The following is a 16,452-nucleotide window of genomic DNA, read 5'->3' as shown; positions in this document are numbered from 1 at the left end:
TGTTAACCAAGAGTAGTAGTAGTGGTGGTGGTGGTGGTGGTGGTAGTAGTCGTCGTCGTCTATTCCAGACATGGAAAGTCAGGGAATTTAATAATTCTTGGGCAAAGTCATGGAATTTCAGGGAATTTTGTTGTAGCAGTTTAAAATTGATTTGCCAAAATACATTAATACAGATATTTCCCTGCCGAATTGGTGTATATCTGGTTATTAGCTTTACTGCTTGTTTGAGTAGTTGTAGTTAGCCAAACTTTGTTTATTCATATTTATTTGTCTATGCATTAATTCATCTCCCACTCTAAAAAAAAAAAGTAAAAGATTCTTGAACACTCTGCGGCTGCTCTGAAATCTTTGGTCGGTATATTGTACCATTCATTATATAGTAGGTCATGGAAATTCTTTTTTTTTTGTCAGGAAAAGTCATGGAATTTTACATTTCACTTAGAGTGGGAACCCTGATTGAAATAATTATTGTGTGCCACTGACTCCAACTTTGCTTTCATCAAAACAAAGAAGTTTGTAAGTGAGCCCAAATTAGTAAATGGTGTTGTATGTACTCAATGTTGCATATAGACCCCCACTCATCTGAGGTGTTCTCCCCTCTCCCTCAGTCCATGGAGAACGCCCATGTTGACGCGGTGATGATCCTGGGCGAGGCGTTCGCTGCGGACGAGCCGTTCAACTTCGGCTCTCAGAGCACCACCGAGCGCATCCACAACTTGATCCCGGTCATGCTGAAGCAGCGGCTAACACCGCCGCCCGAGGAGACCTACTCGCTGCACCGCAAGATGGGCGGCTCCTTCCTCATCTGCTCGCGCCTCAACGCCAAGCTGAGCTGCAAGAATATGTTCGACAAGGCCTACAGCGACTACTGGGCCCTGCGCCCGCAGGGACCAAGCCAGTGACCGCTGGCGGAAACAGAGAAGGTTGCCACGGAGCCAAGCGATCGCCATGACGCGTGAGCGCATCGCACCCCAGGAGGGAAGGCTGGTTCGGGAACTCGTTCTGTGAAGCGGGAAGTTGGACCCACGTAAAGAGGGTTGGTTGTGAATTGAATGTGTAGAGATGGCACTTTCTTGTTTCTTTTTCTGTTTATTTTGTTTAGTTTGTTTAGTTTTTCTTTTGTTCTTTTCCTTTCCTTTCCCGTGCTCCCTAAAGCATTATCTTTTTTTGTTTTATCTTTTGTGTGTGTGTGTGTGTGTGTGTGTGTGTGTGTGTGTGCATTTTGCGCGTTGGTTGGGAGCAGCGTATTATCCTCTGTGGTACAAGTACAAAAATGTCACCTTGTCAATGGGATTGGACAAAGTGCTGTAATGAAAGCGTTTTGCAAATTGCAATTGGAATCCACGTGCCTACACAGAAAAGGTCCACGTAGAGTAACCGAGTTGATTAATTGCAGTGTGGGAATATTTTAACACTTTTGAGTAGTTTGAATCTCCATACATATCATAATGGACCTCGAGCTGTTTTTTCTTTCAGCTTTTTCTTTTTTTGCCATAGTTTGGCAACCCCATCTTGTGAGGACAGCAAAAGCAGCTTGTTTGACTCGTATTATCATGGGAAGGGCAGTATTTTCCATTTTTTTTCCATATTTACTGAAATCTGCACACAAGAAAGTGTTTGTAGGGGTAATGGCCAAGTTCTCCATGGAGGAAGAGAAGGAGAGAGACAACGGCACAGTTCCGCATGAAATGCGCACTCTCGCTTTTAAGCTTTAGTGAATGCAACCTCTTTTTCTGTGCTGAAAGGACTCTACTGCGCTTTCTCTCTGGGTATTGGAAAGGGAAGGGTAAAAGATGGTGCACGAGGGAGTCAGGGTATCTTTTCTTCCAAGGCCTGACTTCCTTTTTTAAACAACCCTCGTTGATGATGTTAATTGCATATTTTAGCACGGATATGCAAAGATATGTGTATTCCGTGGTTGTCAATTGTGTCTCCAACCGGTGAAAGATACCCTCATGTTCACCAGAGTACGATAGACCTCCTTCAGGTTTTTTGTTTGTTTGTTTTATGAAATTGTTATGTGATGAGAAACACTACTGTACCAAGCATCAGCAACCAATGTGCTGGTTTTGTGTGTTTGATTTATGTAACCAATGAGTAACTTCTTTGTTAGTAGTCATGAAATGTAACAACAAAGGGTAAAACGAAACTGGTTGTTGAATTTTCCTCTTATTTTTAAGGTGAGATTTAAAAAAAAAAAAAAAAAAAAAAAAAAAAAAGTGAATGTGCCTATAGCAGTTCTAGGACATTTCTCCCTAGAAAATCAAGTATTGGTCATAATGACTTAAATACACAAAAGGAAATTGTGGGCAAGAATGGTTTTTAATTTTCATACAGCGTCAATGTCATTCTTACAAAGCATTGAGAGGAATGATATTAAACCTTTGCATTGAAAGACTGTTTTATTTTTATTGTGTTCATTATTTGGATAATACTAACAAACAATTTAGGGGAAGAGTGCAAAAAGTCATACCAGTCTGTTATAACTGGTTTAGCCAGTTTAATCAGTATTAGGTAGTTCTAGAATGTTTGTACATCGGAGAAACTCAGAAGAAACTGAGTAAGATTTGTTATTCAATGATATGCATGTTTTCAATTTGTATTTGTGTAATGTTTCAAAGCAGACTCAATGACTGCAACTGCGTGCTTATTAGGTTCACAGTTCAGAATCCCTCCCATTGAATCATGGAAAAATATGTCTACAACCTCTCTGACGTTCTCTGGGAGACTTGGTCTTATTCCCGTCACACTTTGCTTGGGGCTACTAGTATAGTGCATCACCAACAGGACGGCGTCTTTGTTTCCTGTTGGGAAACATCAGGGAAAAGAAATACACATTTTATGATGCTTTTCACAAACAAAACAAATGAACCAGCACAGGAAGGAAGCATAACCATTTTAGTTTCTATAATTGAGGGAGATACAAATCTTAACAAGGCCCAAGTCACCCTAAACATAATAGAGGCCTTACACATTTTTTGTGTGTGTGTGTGGGGAGAGAGAGAGGGAGTGAGACACAGAGAACCTCTTACCAGGAACAGCTTTCATTGCTGCAGCAATGTTTGTCCCAGCTCGTGATGACACCGGGCAAAACACAAGGACCACTTGGCACTCCTCTAAGCTGACCTCCAGTGTGGGCACACCTAGACGCTGGAGCATGTCCTTGTGGAAACCCAGGGTCTTTCCACACATCAGTGAGTGGATTTTCACTTGACGAAGGCACGAACAAAACGTTAAATTGAAACAACTGCCACAGAACATAAAGTGCACTGTCACAGAACATGCAGCATGTGAAGTGCTGTATAAGCAGATTTGAGTTGACCGAGTGAAGTCCTGCGATAAAATGGAAATAAATTGAGGTCGGGCTGGTCGGTATATCAGAGACTTTATAATGAGGAGACCGCACTCAAAGAATCCTCCAAAGAAATGTATAAGGGGTTAGTTCGTAACACCAATATGGCAGTTGTCTACACATATCCCGCCCCTTCTTGTATTGTAAGTAACCAACTTCATTTTTAGCCTTATATTAGCGATATGGGGCCAGATATTTAAATCATTCAATTCAGATTTAAACACACATTGATTCACCTGATGTAATGTTTATGTTCTTATTCTCTTGAATAGGAAAATAGTGTAAAGTGTGTTACCAAGATGGCGGCCGAGTGGGGGGACTTGCCTAAAAGGACTTTGGATTATGGCCTAAAATATGATATATTCTGAAGCATTACAAGACAAACTTTGCATAAGTGATTGGTCTTATTTCACAAGCATGTTTTGACGTAGTGCCTCCTTCAGTGTGCTCAGGGGGAAATATACTGCTCAAAAAAATTAAGGGAACACTTACAGTTTTCCACAATTGTTAAAAATCATTTTTTGAAACCCTTTTCTCCATTCTCAAACTACGTTCACAGAATGTCTGACAGTTCTTGCAAAATAAACCACTCGCCTCAAAAGTTTCACTTGTGCTCAGAACCAAACAGTGTCAGAGTACCGATCCAGTGTATGAAGTGTTCCCTTATTTTTTTTGAGCAGTATATATTGCACACAGATCTTAAATACCCACACCCATACACTGTCATCAACCAATGGCAATACAGTGTATTGGCATAATTGCTTCTGCATTCCAAAATAACTTCTTGCATCATCTCAGTGTGCATGTTTTACATGGCCACAGTGATACCCTGCTACAGTATCTAGCATTTGCAGGTACTGTATGTTGCTGGTATAGTAAAATTCGTATAATTTGTACCATATACCATTTATATCTTCTACCCTTACATTGAGGTTCCTATTTGGTGGTGTGTCTGAATACAACTGCACTGTGACAATGGCACAGTTCTTTATTTACCTGGAGTGGTTGAGTTGTTCAGACGAGGCTGCGCTTGATCTTTACTGTGAGATTGTGGTGGGCATTTTGCAGCTAACACATCGCTGCTAGGCTCCTCCAGCGGTAGAGTTCGCAGGCTTTCTAGCAGTTTCACATGCTGCCGCAGACAGTCCAGGGAGCACGCCAACCGCGTCTCAGCATCGTGCAGAACGTGAAGGTAGTCCTCCAAGAGTCCGCCAGAGACGAGCAAATCTAGAAAGTACGTACAGAACATTTTATCAGTATGTGGTAGTTAGGTATCATGTGAATATAAGACCATGACAAGTTCCTACAGTTCAACTCCACTGATTATGTGACGGTCATGTGATCATATAATTCACAAATAACAGTGTTCACGCAGAGTTGAAATATATACCAGTCACTTCATATAAAAGCAGCTGATAAATTAATACATGTAAGAGAAGTAAGGGAAAGTTGCTTTCTAAAGTTAAAATCATTTGATCTATTTCATTGCAAATATGTTAATTTATAGTATAGATAGTTTGTACATAAGGCCTTCTTGACTTGAATAAAAAACTTACGCTTAACATCCTCTCTCGAAATCACATCCTTCAGTCTTTCAATTAAGGAGCTCGAAGAAACAGGTGACTCCTTGAAACCAATTCACAAAAAAAAATATTCATATTCATAAAAATATAACATAATTAATAGCAAGCCTAAAATGCACAAAAATAAAATGAGATCCACACCTAAACAATAATGTGTCTAAATATATATTTATATAATTTGAATGGCAGAAATTAAAATAACCACACACCCCTATGTTTGGTCTGTAAAGAAAATAGGGGCCTATGTGAGGCGAGACATGGTGACCCCCTTAAATGATGAGTGATGGGAGTAGCCTAGTATAGCCTACTTTTTGAACTGGTAATTCCAGACATTTCAGACAGGCTATAAATGGATTGCACCTTCCCTCACTTGTGTAGCTGAGTTGATCAACTCCGCAATATTTCGCCGAATCTGGAAGTTCTGAGGCCCAGGGAGTAGTTCGTTTAAGTCTTGCCTTGTCAAAGTGAGTATGCCTGATTCATCAAGTCCTGCAGCTTAAACAAATTAAATGAATATGGTTGGTTTCCAAACTCTCTACACAACGGAAGCAGATAACCTAACTTTTGTGTAAAAGGTTAGTTCATGACATGATAAGAGAATATGCAACAAGACTAGTTAAGATGCACCTACCATCAAATACACGAGCTGCGTCACCTGAGAGTTGTTTTATTTGTTCCCGCAGAGTACATGCTCCCTGTCAAAAAAATGAAACTTGAGTGTGTAGGCCACTCGTCGAGGTGCAGTATTTTTTGCATCCATTCATGTTCGGGAGAGCAACTACGTAGGCTAAGCAACAGACAGGACCTTTCATCTTTTTAAACTTACCTTTCTAGACATTGGATGTGTGAACAGTGAATTTGCGCTGTCTTGAACGAATGAACGAATGCTGCTAAACATTTTGCTGTGCTATCGGAGGCGCGGCGTTATTGACTAAATGAAACTGAAAGTGTACGCTGGTTATGCTTATATTCACAGCCAACCAATCGTTCCGTCACTGATATCCAACATTTGTGGGAGGTATTTCCTTTTTTTAAAAAACAGAGATTAATTAAAATGCGAACCTTATTGTAATTTTTTTCCTAGCTTCACAAATACTGCCAAATCAAAAATAAAACTAGAAATGTAATGCCAGACGAATTACAATAGTGGATGGAAAGCTGATGGCTTAATGTTGGTGGGGAGATTCCTGGAAAAAAAAAACATTGAATCACTTAATCTTTGAAACCCTCATACCAAAATACCTTTTACATTACATTACATTACATTTGGCTGACGCTTTTTAGCCAAAGCGACTAACAACATAGTAAACAGTTTAAGTTTTAGAGCAGTTCTCAACAATTTTAGGACAATTTAAAAACATTAGAGTACAGTAAGAATAAGTGCATCAGTGAGTGCTGTTTTTAACAGTTACTTGTCAGTTTGAGACGGCTGGTGAGTGCTAGGATCAGTAAGACTTGTTGTAAGTGTTGCTATGAGAGGAGATGTTCTCTAAAGAGCTGGGTCTTCAGGAGTTTTCTGAAAATGGAGAAGGATGTCTCTGCCCTTGTAGGAGCTGGCAGTGTGTTCCACCAACGAGGAACAACAGATGAGAAAAGTTTGGATTGGCTTGAGCGTACCGGTGGTAGAGCTAGACGTCGTTCGTCTGAGGAGCGCAGCGGTCTGGAGGTAGCGTATGTCTGTATGAGGGCATTCAAGTAGGTGGGAGCAGAACCGGAGACTACTTTGTAGGCAAGCGTTAGAGCCTTGAATTTGATGCGGACCGCCATAGGTAGCCAGTGTACCTTGTGTGTCAATTCTTTAGATATAACACTCAAGGTGTTTTTGACCTTGACATTTGACCTCCAACATCAATTCACTTCATCTTTGAGTCCATACAAACACTCATATCAAATTTCAGGCATGTATGTCAAAGCATTCTTGAGATATCGCGCTCAGAGTATTCATGGACTTGACCTTTGACCTCCAACATCAACTCACTTAATCTTTGAGTCCATACAAACACTTGTACCAAATCTGAAGTATATGCCTCAAGCCGTTCTGGAGATATAATGTGCAAAGCATGAGATATGGCTGTGACTTTTATTGTGACACGGAAAACACTTAACAGGATGTGTCGTTTTAGGGAGCGCCAGATTGTATGCATTAGAAGCTGAGACAGTTGGATTCACAGGTGACACCTGTGCCAGTGTTCCGATTAGCCCGGGAACTACTCTGGGAGCTTAAAGGTGCGATTTGTAGGATTGTTACCGAACGTTCTGTAAGCCAAAATCAAAACACTGGTGAACGTTCTCAAGACTACCAGAGGCGAGCCTCTTCTGGGTTGCCAGATGTAATGAAGACTTAGCTAACGTTAGTTGACCTGCAGCTGCTTTAACGTTTCTCCAACCATGACCCAGCTACACATTACGGAAGCAGTGAAAACAAAAAATACCTCTCTAACCAACGTAACATATTTAGCTGAAGTTAGCGATGCAGATGAAGTTTAGCCTAGGCTACCTGTTGTGGAGAAATATGGCCAGCTCTGCGTCAGACTTGATATTCTTCGTTTGACGAAGAACCATCTCAGGAAGCTCCTCCGATGTCCACTTAATTTGTTTCTTGTTTTAATTTTGGAAATTTGCCTGCCTCTCGTAGGCGTTCATGACTACAACTGACAGCTGTTGACAGTTGGCCTTTGCTAATTTGGCAACCCAAATAGGAGGACGCGCTAGCCCATTATTAATACGCTATTCTAGAATTAATCGTTCAAAATTCCATTCCAATAAACGAAAATTCCAAGAGATTCCACCCCGTAACTCATTTTTTTCATGGGTTTTACGGGTTAGAGTAATGTTGTCAAATAAGGCATTACTTCAATTCATCGTGTTTCCTTACTCTCTGACAACATATGGTGATCATTTTTGGAATGGTTACAGTTTATTTTCCATTATTTCCTACATACTGGACCTCTAACGAGCGCAGCTGGCTTTAGGCCATTATGACATCACAGCCATTCAAGTCTATGGGGGAAAAAATTAGCTTTTTAACATTTATAATCCCCTATTTCTCAAAAAGTATAAACTTTTCAAAAAAATGAGGAACAACAACTCTCTTGCCCCACTCCAGACCTTCAGAACGGTTATTTCAACATGTCTGTACGTTAAGCGATTAGAGCCGCATTCATTTTTGAAAAGGTAAAAAGAAAAGGTTATAATAACTAGATGTACCGCAGAGCGGTACAAAATATGACCGCCGCCCAGTCCAGCACATTTTTTTCAGAAAAATAAGTCACGCTTGTCAAATTGTGTTCATTTCCTACTTTGTTCCTTTTTTGTGTGTTTGTAATTGAGTGTATGTAGGTGTGTTTGTATGTGTGGGTGCATATGTGTGTGTGCGTGCGTGTCGTGTGTGTGCATGTAAGTGTGTGTGCATGTGTAGTGTGTGTGCGCATGTGTGTGTGTCTTTATGTATGTGTACATAAATAAAGCAAATCAGGGAACCACCTACTCTTTGCGATAAGTGCCATGAGATCTTTAACAACCATGGTGAGTCAGGACCTCAATTTAACATTCATGCAAAGGAAAACATCTCCTGCAGTACAGTGTCCCTCTCACTGCAATAGGACATTGGGATTGATATTTGTTTGGTGGCTTATGGCCACAGGGAAGAGTGCCACCTTCTGGCCAGCCACCAACACCACTTCCAGCAGGAACCTACTCTTCCAAGGAGGTTTTTTATCCAAGTACTAACTAAGCCCGTTTGCTTCAGTAATTCAGCAAAGTCAGGGTATCTGCTGGCCTGGCTGCTGGCTAAAAACAAAAGGTGAAAGGCATATATGATTCTAACTGTCTCACTGAATTGCATTATGCACACTCAATTGTCACTGGTATCTGCTAGACAACAAGTACCAAAACATGATTAGTTCATAGATTTCACATGTAAAATTCATTTTATACAACCCCAGCCCCATCTTGCCTGTTCATAATTCTGAGAAATTCTTGAATTGTGTGCATGTGTGCGTGTACATGTTTATGTTTATGTGTGTGTGTGTGTGTGTGTGCGTGCTTGTGTGTTTGCCTGCGTATGTGTGTTTGTGCATGTGCATGCATGCATACATATGTCTACTTTGTGAGTATGTGTCATACGTATGATTACTGTGAATGTATGTGTGTGCGTGTGTATCTGTTTATGCACATGTGTGCACATGGAATGGGTTAACATGACCCCTGGAGGCAAACATACGGAAAAAATTGGTCATCCTAGGCCCTACGGTTCTCAAGATATTCACAGAGAACTGTGTCTGCCCTACTCTCCTTTCGGGGGGTCCAGTACAGCGGGGGGGGGGGCTACAGATCAAAACAAAAAACGATGGTTCCATGCTATCCATGTGGGGTTACATGCCCACCAAGTTTCGTGTACCCCGGTCTTTCAGTGTCCCGGGAATCCTTGTTGGTGTACGGTCACTAAATGTACACATAAATTAATTTATTGTGTGGCCCCCCATGAACGGCATTCCACGAAACTTGGCGTGCATTCAAAGGGTGTCATAATGATCCTACACTTCCAATTTCGTGCAGTTTTGACTATGTTAGGTCACAGATACCTGCGATTACAACACCTCATTTTTACTTTTTTGTGTTTAACTAGGTGGCGCTATACATGAAATGAGTGGTTATGGAATGGGTTGACATGGCCCCTTGAGATCAACATACAAAAAAAAATGGTCCTCCTAAACCTTACGGTTCTCGAGATATTCACAGAAAACTGTGTCTGCCCTACCCTCCTTTCGGGGGGTGCAGTCCAGCGGGGGGGCTACAGATCAAAACGAAAAACAATGGTTCCATGCTATCCATGTGGGGTTACATGCCTACCAAGTTTCGTCTACCCCGGTCTTTCAGTGTCCCAGGAATCCTTGACGGAAATTTGGACATGCGAAAAAGAAAAAGAAAAAAAAATCTGACTAAACCTATAAACTCCTCCATTGCAAGCGCTAACTGGGTAAGACGTAAACACGGAAGTGACGTAGCCTAGTTCCCGCCTTGACGAGTGACTTGACAGATTGCAATGCGTTTGGCAGATTGAATGGTCATTTGAATTTTGCAACACAAAGAGCGTGACCAAAGTGCAATGCAATCACGGGGGGCGCTATTTCTTTTCCATTTGAATAAAATGCCTCAAAACGATGGCAAAACGTTTTGCCCAAAATAATCCAAAATCTTTTCAGGCTGGCATTGACAGTTTTGCCAAAAATGCAATTTTTAAAATGCAATCCTACATTGCACTTTAAATATTAAATTGCAAAAACAATTGACAGTAAAATGATGAAACTGAATATAGCAAATTGAAATGCAAAATGAATTGCCATTTGAATTTTGAAACTGAAGTACCATGGCAAAATGGAATGCAATTCAATCCATGTTTATTCTATTTTTTAACCAAAATTATTGGAATTGATTTTAGGATTTCATTGTCACTTTGCAGATTAAAATACAATCTGTTGGATATTATTGCAAATTGCAATATTAAATTGCATAATGAATTGTCAATTGCATAATGTAATGTCTTTTTGAATTGCATATTGCAGATTGCATTCTCAATTGAATAAAGCTACTCATATGCTTCTATAGAGCTGCACCAATGTTTGTCCTTCTTTTCTCTCATCTTCTCAAAAGAACTCTAGATCTCATTCATAGTGTATATATAATATTTCAGTCTTTTATTTTTTATACATTTACAAAACACTCCAAACACTTGTTTTTTATGGGTGTTGGGAGTATTGTGTGTAGATTGATGAAAAAATGAATTGAATCCATTTTAAGATGAGTCTGAAACATAATGAAATGTGGCAAAAGGGAAGTGCTGTGAATACTTTCTGTATATGTATTTGTCAGTTAATTTTCCTCACGAGCACAAGTCTGTCACACAAAAAAATAAGCCATTTGCCATTTCATTTTCATCACCATCCTTGCCAGATCTTAAAACCGGAACGGCAAAGAAAAGAAACTTCCCTTTTCCTCATGAAATATTTTTGTAGCCAGTAGCCTGTGTGGAGGATGGAGACTGTGGAGGTTGTTGGCCCCATATGCGTGAGCTATGACATGGTTGTCTCTTAGGGCATTTTCAGACCTGTAGTCCAGTTATTCAGTCCGCAGCAGGCAATAAATTGTTACAATGTTGCAAACATTGAGAGTTGTTCGGTTCGGTTTCACATACACATGTTTCTAGGCAAACCAAAATGCGTGGGCGGCCTAAACACTGAAGTGACACGATCTTGGCTCATTGTTTGCATTTGTGACTTTTGGCAAATTGTGGAGTTTGGAAACGAGTCGTGACTGCAGCTAGCTAGAAAATAATCTGATTTGCGAGGCCATGTAGGCTAGTCAGCCGACCATACACGTATGAAACATTGTTTGTATCTCCTCACGCATCCACATTTGTCCATGTTTCACATTATTAGGACCAATTGCACATGGCATTTATTTAGGAAGTGAATAGGAAATTAAATCGACCTAATTTTAACGATCCAGTGATCATTACAACTAGACCGTTAAACCTGTTTGTTTCAGGTTTGCTTTCTCACCAGCAGGACCACACCAGAGTTCATTAGATGGTGCCAGGGGCGTCATGCAAGCCAAAATTCAGGGGGGGGGGGGCACAATCAGGCAATTTGTTAGAGGGGGGCAGAGATTTCTCCCCCTGGAAATTTTGAAATTCTGGCTGCTAAACATACCATTTCAATGCAGTTTGGGAGGGACAGAAATAACTTAGCAGAGCAAGCAGCAACCCTCCTCTATCTGAGGACTAAGCTAAAGTATCTATTTTGTAAGTTAATGTAAAACATATAGGTTGGTGAAAGAACTGTAAGCTCAAATTCAGCTCATTAAAGTGTAAGCTCATTAAAGCATGTTTAGACACACACATTTACACTTACTACACAGGCCTACTACACATGATTTTAAAAACAGTAGGCCTACCATTGCAGTTGTTATGATTTGATTGATATGTGACCTAAGAACAATCTTACATTAAAAAAGGTGCTGAGGTCTGACTTTGTGGTGCTCAGAAATTAAATTATTTTAATCTTAATTCATGTGATGAAGGACTTTGAAAGAAGTTTGACAGGTTTCAGTGCTGAGTAAGGTTAACACTAAATATTTGAATATTTTACTACTAGTAATATATTTTTCATTACCATTATGGCAAGCAATAGGCTACCTCATTTGTAAGTTGATACCTGCAAATCATGAGCAAGTGACCTGATAATAACCTAAGTTATGAGCACATGAGAGAGACTATTATACTTTCTTGCCCTCTACATCACGGTAATAGCCAGGGGCATCACTAGACCTTATTCACTGGGGCACGTGCCTTAGTAAAAGTCTCCAGTGCCCCAGTACAATTCTAGCGCTGCTCTGGAAATGGCATTCATGAGCGCATCTCCGTGCCTGCTTAGTCATGACTCGAGCCTGTCACTTACCAGCCAATAAAAAAAACAAGGAAAAAGAAAGGGGCCATAATAGCCAATCAGGAAATAGCACCTCTGTAGCTGGGTAAGATTGAACGCAACAACCAATGAAAATCGTTCACATCATTCTTCCGAGTATTTCATCCGCTGGAGCTCGTCACATCACTTTGAGCACAGAGTCAGGGATGGATTACTGCACGGGCCTACTGGGCCCAGGCCCAGGGGCCCAAGGGGTCAGGGAGCCCTGAAGCCCAAGCCTTTGCATGGAATCATTGCCTCAATATCAACAAATCAGGATGAAGGCTATGAATCTGATTAAATTTAGTACTGGCCATCCCCAAAATGCACCAGAATACAGGAAATCACATAAAAAAAATGTAAACATTTCTGGGGGAGGACCCCCAAACCCCCCCTCCCACATATACGACAATAAGTGGGGGGCCCTTAATACATCTGGGCCCAGGGGCCCGAAAGTTCATAATCCGCCCATGCACAGAGTAGGTCGTCCCCTGTTTTAATGTTACAACAAATTCACAACTTGTTTGACAGAAAAAATGACAAGTTGATCGCTGTTAGAGAATGTTGCCCACATAATTAGCATCTGTTTTTCAATGCTTAGCGTCGTAGCCTAAATTTAGCAACAGTTTCCCAGCTTGTGCTCTCTCCCGCACACACACACTCACACCATGTGTATAGGCTGCATGCACACATGCGGACAATTAATAATGATTTATACGTATACTGGAGAGAGAGAGAGTCCTGTAAATGTAGCCTATACTGTTTGTGAAGCTGTCCTACTGTAAAACTAAACATAGCCTTCTGATAAACTATTCAGAGATGGACATCAGACAATTCTTCCTGAACAGAGGGAAAGGAACAGTGAGGAGAGATGAGGAGGACGAGGGAGATATGATAATTGCCCACATTAAAGGTAACATTTATGCTGGTAATAGCCAGTGCTGTGATTTGATCAATGGTTTAATGGCAAACTTAAATAAGTTTGCTGCATTTGTAAATGTAGCCTATAATAATCTACACAGAATCACTAGATTATTAGGCTACATTTGCAAATTATCACCAAAAGTCAGTATGAAGGCTTTAGTAGGCTATTTAAGATACAAAGAACTGCAGTATTGCCAGGATGACTACAGGACCCTTATCTGGGAGGGAAGTATATCTCAATTTTGACTAAAAATAAGCTTCCCTTGTGTAGGAAAGCCTATTAAATTCATGCAGTGAGTATACAGTAGGCCTACTTACTGTATGCCTATGTGTTTGGATGTTGCTGCAGTGGCTGCTACAACAATTGAGGGAGAGAGTGCTGGAGGAGAAGGAGGAGGAAAAGAAGGTCAAAAAGAAAAGAGAGGGGAGAAAGAGCACAGGCTGGGCAGTCCAGTACCAGACAGGAGGAGGAGGAGGAGGAGAGAGACAGGCAAGAAATGGATGAGGACATGATGGGGGCTAGACGTAAAAGCCACTTATTTCTTTTTTTCATTTTTTTTATGTATTGGGAGTTGGGGGCCTGTGCCCCAGCAAAGCTCTAGGTCTAGAATCGCCTCTGGTCGATCCTATTTAGGCTATATAAAACAACTTTAGGCCTCCTTTTGAACGGGTAGCCTCAGGGGCGCAGGAGATATTTTGAAAGTGAGGGGGATCAAATTGTGAACACAAACCCATAGTGAGATCAGATTTCCAGATATCGGATTGCCACCTCTGGCCCACTTTCGACCATAAACTTGCCATAATATTAAGATAATACCATTGATTGTTTTCAAAATATTTTTTGATAAAAATGGTCAAAACTGTGAGATGAGCACAACACCAGATCTGCCCTCAGACCAGCTTCTTGCTATGTGCAATTCTACTTTTATTTATTTATTTTAGATTTATTTCACACTATTTGGGCCAATGGTAGAATACTCTAAAAGCAACATGGGATGTTGATATTTTATGAAGCCATGAATGAATCATCATGCCTATGATCCAAACACAGACTACATGATCAAATAGCCTAGTTAGGCCTATACTTAAATTGTCTGGTAAAAACCAAATCAACTCTCCACTATGTGTTTGCAGTTAATATTTATGCAACGTTAGAACATGTTGGCTTAACATGTTACCAGTCCAGAACACACAGTAAATTGCAACAGAAAGTTGACTTTATAATCAACTTCTATTTGTTCCAACAGCATTTAAACAAAGCATTTATAAAATTAAAAAATAAATACTGTTACTGTAGTAACTGTAGGCCTACCACATTATCCCAAGCTTCAAAGAACTCCCCACGTCTGTGATAGGCAGACGTGACACTGCTAAATTCTCAGCTTGTTTATACCCCACACTGAACACATAAATCCTCAAATTATGCCCGGGATTGATTCTATGTATAGCCGGACAAATAATGGCAGGTTCCCACAAGACGGGGTAACAATTGCCTATACCAACAATTGCCATCAGTCCACCAGCACTAGAAGACATTGTTTTCGATTTCAGTCAATGAAATAACACCTCTTCTTAATATTTTATTATATTGTTGGTTGGATTAATAGCCTACGGTTGGCAAAGAAAAGTCGTTTTCCTACCATGGGTTTCCAACACACGTTCTCAAGCTCACTCTCTTGCTGCCCCTTTCGAGGTAATTGCCAGGCTGAAGCCTGGCTACTACATTTAAACACAATTGTTGCGCGACTCAAGGCATTCCAGCCTACGAATTTAATAAAAAATCAGAAATCATGCATATTTAAACAATAACTCAATTTAGGCTACTTAGCTACGCAAAAAGGTTTCTATTAGGCTACAGCACAACAATGAATGGCTGCCTTGTCTCGCAATAAACAGCTGCATTTGTTTCACTTCAATGTCACAATCCCGACACTTTTTCAACTGCATGAAACATAACAGTGAACCATCAAATATCTCCCAGATTTCAGTGCCCATCAGTCTCAACATTTAGCAATATAATCAAACAGTCCAAAAGTAAATTAAATCCCAAACCAAACCGAAAATGTTATGCTTTTGATAGCCTACGGTATGCCGCTCCAAACGAAACGCATGTCTAAATGCAGGTTAGAAATTTAACCCTTTAGGCGCCAGAGGTTTTTTTTTCGAAACGTTCGATTTTGACATCTTCATTTGAAAAGGCTATATCTTAAAAGTGATAAGAGATACAGACTTTCTGTAAATTAGAGAAATATTAAGGATGCCTCAAAATTTATGTAGGGATTAAATGTTTACATCTAATTTGCATATTATGACGTCATATGGTGGCGGCCATCTTGGATTATAGAATTTTCATGAAAAGTCGCATGTTTGAATGATAAAATGCACCACTTCTTTCCCCCCAAAATGTCCCTCACCTTCTGTATGCTATATTGCACAATACTGAATGCTCAGGTAAATAGTAAGTAGTGAACAAACTGTGTAAATCATTACTAATAAATGGCAGAAACAAACCAAATGCATGTAGCGGTAGACTGGCCTTTTGCTGTAGAGATTTTCCATTTACTATACAGTAGGCACTCTGATTCCATATATGGGGCACATATATATTATTCAGATGACACACAAACACAAGTAGACAAGACCTGTTTAGTTCAAAAGCTCATTTGCCACGGCAAGGCACAGATCAGGAGTGAGATGACGAGACAAGACAAGAGACAATGTTAGTATTTTTTTCTTTTTGTTGTTTTTGTTGATGTTTTTTTGTTTTTTTTTTCTTAGCTGACAAAGACACACACATCACAAGGACATGAACACACAAAAAGGAACACATAGTGTATGTCCTAAATGATCAGGGAAATAGATAGCAAATCAACAGTGTAAATCATTACTAATAAATGGCTGACTTTTTTTTTTTTTATGTAGCAGGCCTTTTGCTGTAGAGATAATGACTCCCTATCCCTATCCATACAGGGCCGGCATTCCCATCATCTTGTGATAGACTATGCATGACCTAATGTGTGTGTGTGTGTGTGTGTGGGAGAGGGAGAGAGCGTGTCACCACCTCCACCATGCGAGCAGCATGGCCAGATCTGCCTCGCGCGTGCCGAGTGGAGAGAATTTGCGCCGCTCG

At 40.4% G+C, this 16,452-nt stretch overlaps 2 protein-coding genes across 4 annotated transcripts in view; one reads left to right on the top strand and one right to left on the bottom strand.

Annotated features, from left to right (window-relative positions):
- coq8aa (coenzyme Q8A, genome duplicate a) overlaps nucleotides 1-2,398 on the top strand; it is a 37,039-nt gene extending 34,641 nt beyond the window's left edge. For both annotated transcript variants that reach the window (XM_042094401.1, XM_042094402.1), the window contains one exon: nucleotides 609-2,398. In XM_042094401.1, the coding sequence (XP_041950335.1) occupies nucleotides 609-902 (294 nt within the window). In that variant the 3' untranslated portion in view covers nucleotides 903-2,398. The remainder of the gene's footprint in view (nucleotides 1-608) is intronic.
- si:ch211-245h14.1 (uncharacterized protein LOC563420 homolog) lies at nucleotides 2,304-5,895 on the bottom strand. 2 transcript variants are annotated; one of them, XM_042094417.1, is made up of 7 exons: nucleotides 5,762-5,895; nucleotides 5,567-5,630; nucleotides 5,306-5,430; nucleotides 4,909-4,978; nucleotides 4,349-4,579; nucleotides 3,033-3,209; nucleotides 2,304-2,804 (listed from the first exon to the last, which is right to left on the bottom strand). In XM_042094417.1, exons 1-7 carry the CDS (start codon nucleotides 5,831-5,833, stop codon nucleotides 2,593-2,595), a joined length of 951 nt encoding a protein of 316 aa, XP_041950351.1. In that variant the 5' UTR covers nucleotides 5,834-5,895; the 3' UTR covers nucleotides 2,304-2,592. The 2 variants fall into 2 exon arrangements, with proteins under 2 accessions (XP_041950351.1, XP_041950352.1); XM_042094418.1 differs by lacking the exon at nucleotides 5,306-5,430.
- Nucleotides 5,896-16,452: the final 10,557 nt, after the last annotated feature.

Source organism: Alosa sapidissima, chromosome 6, assembly GCF_018492685.1.
Source record: "Alosa sapidissima isolate fAloSap1 chromosome 6, fAloSap1.pri, whole genome shotgun sequence".
NCBI lineage: Eukaryota > Metazoa > Chordata > Actinopteri > Clupeiformes > Clupeidae > Alosa > Alosa sapidissima.
This window is presented reverse-complemented; position numbering and strand designations above follow the sequence as displayed.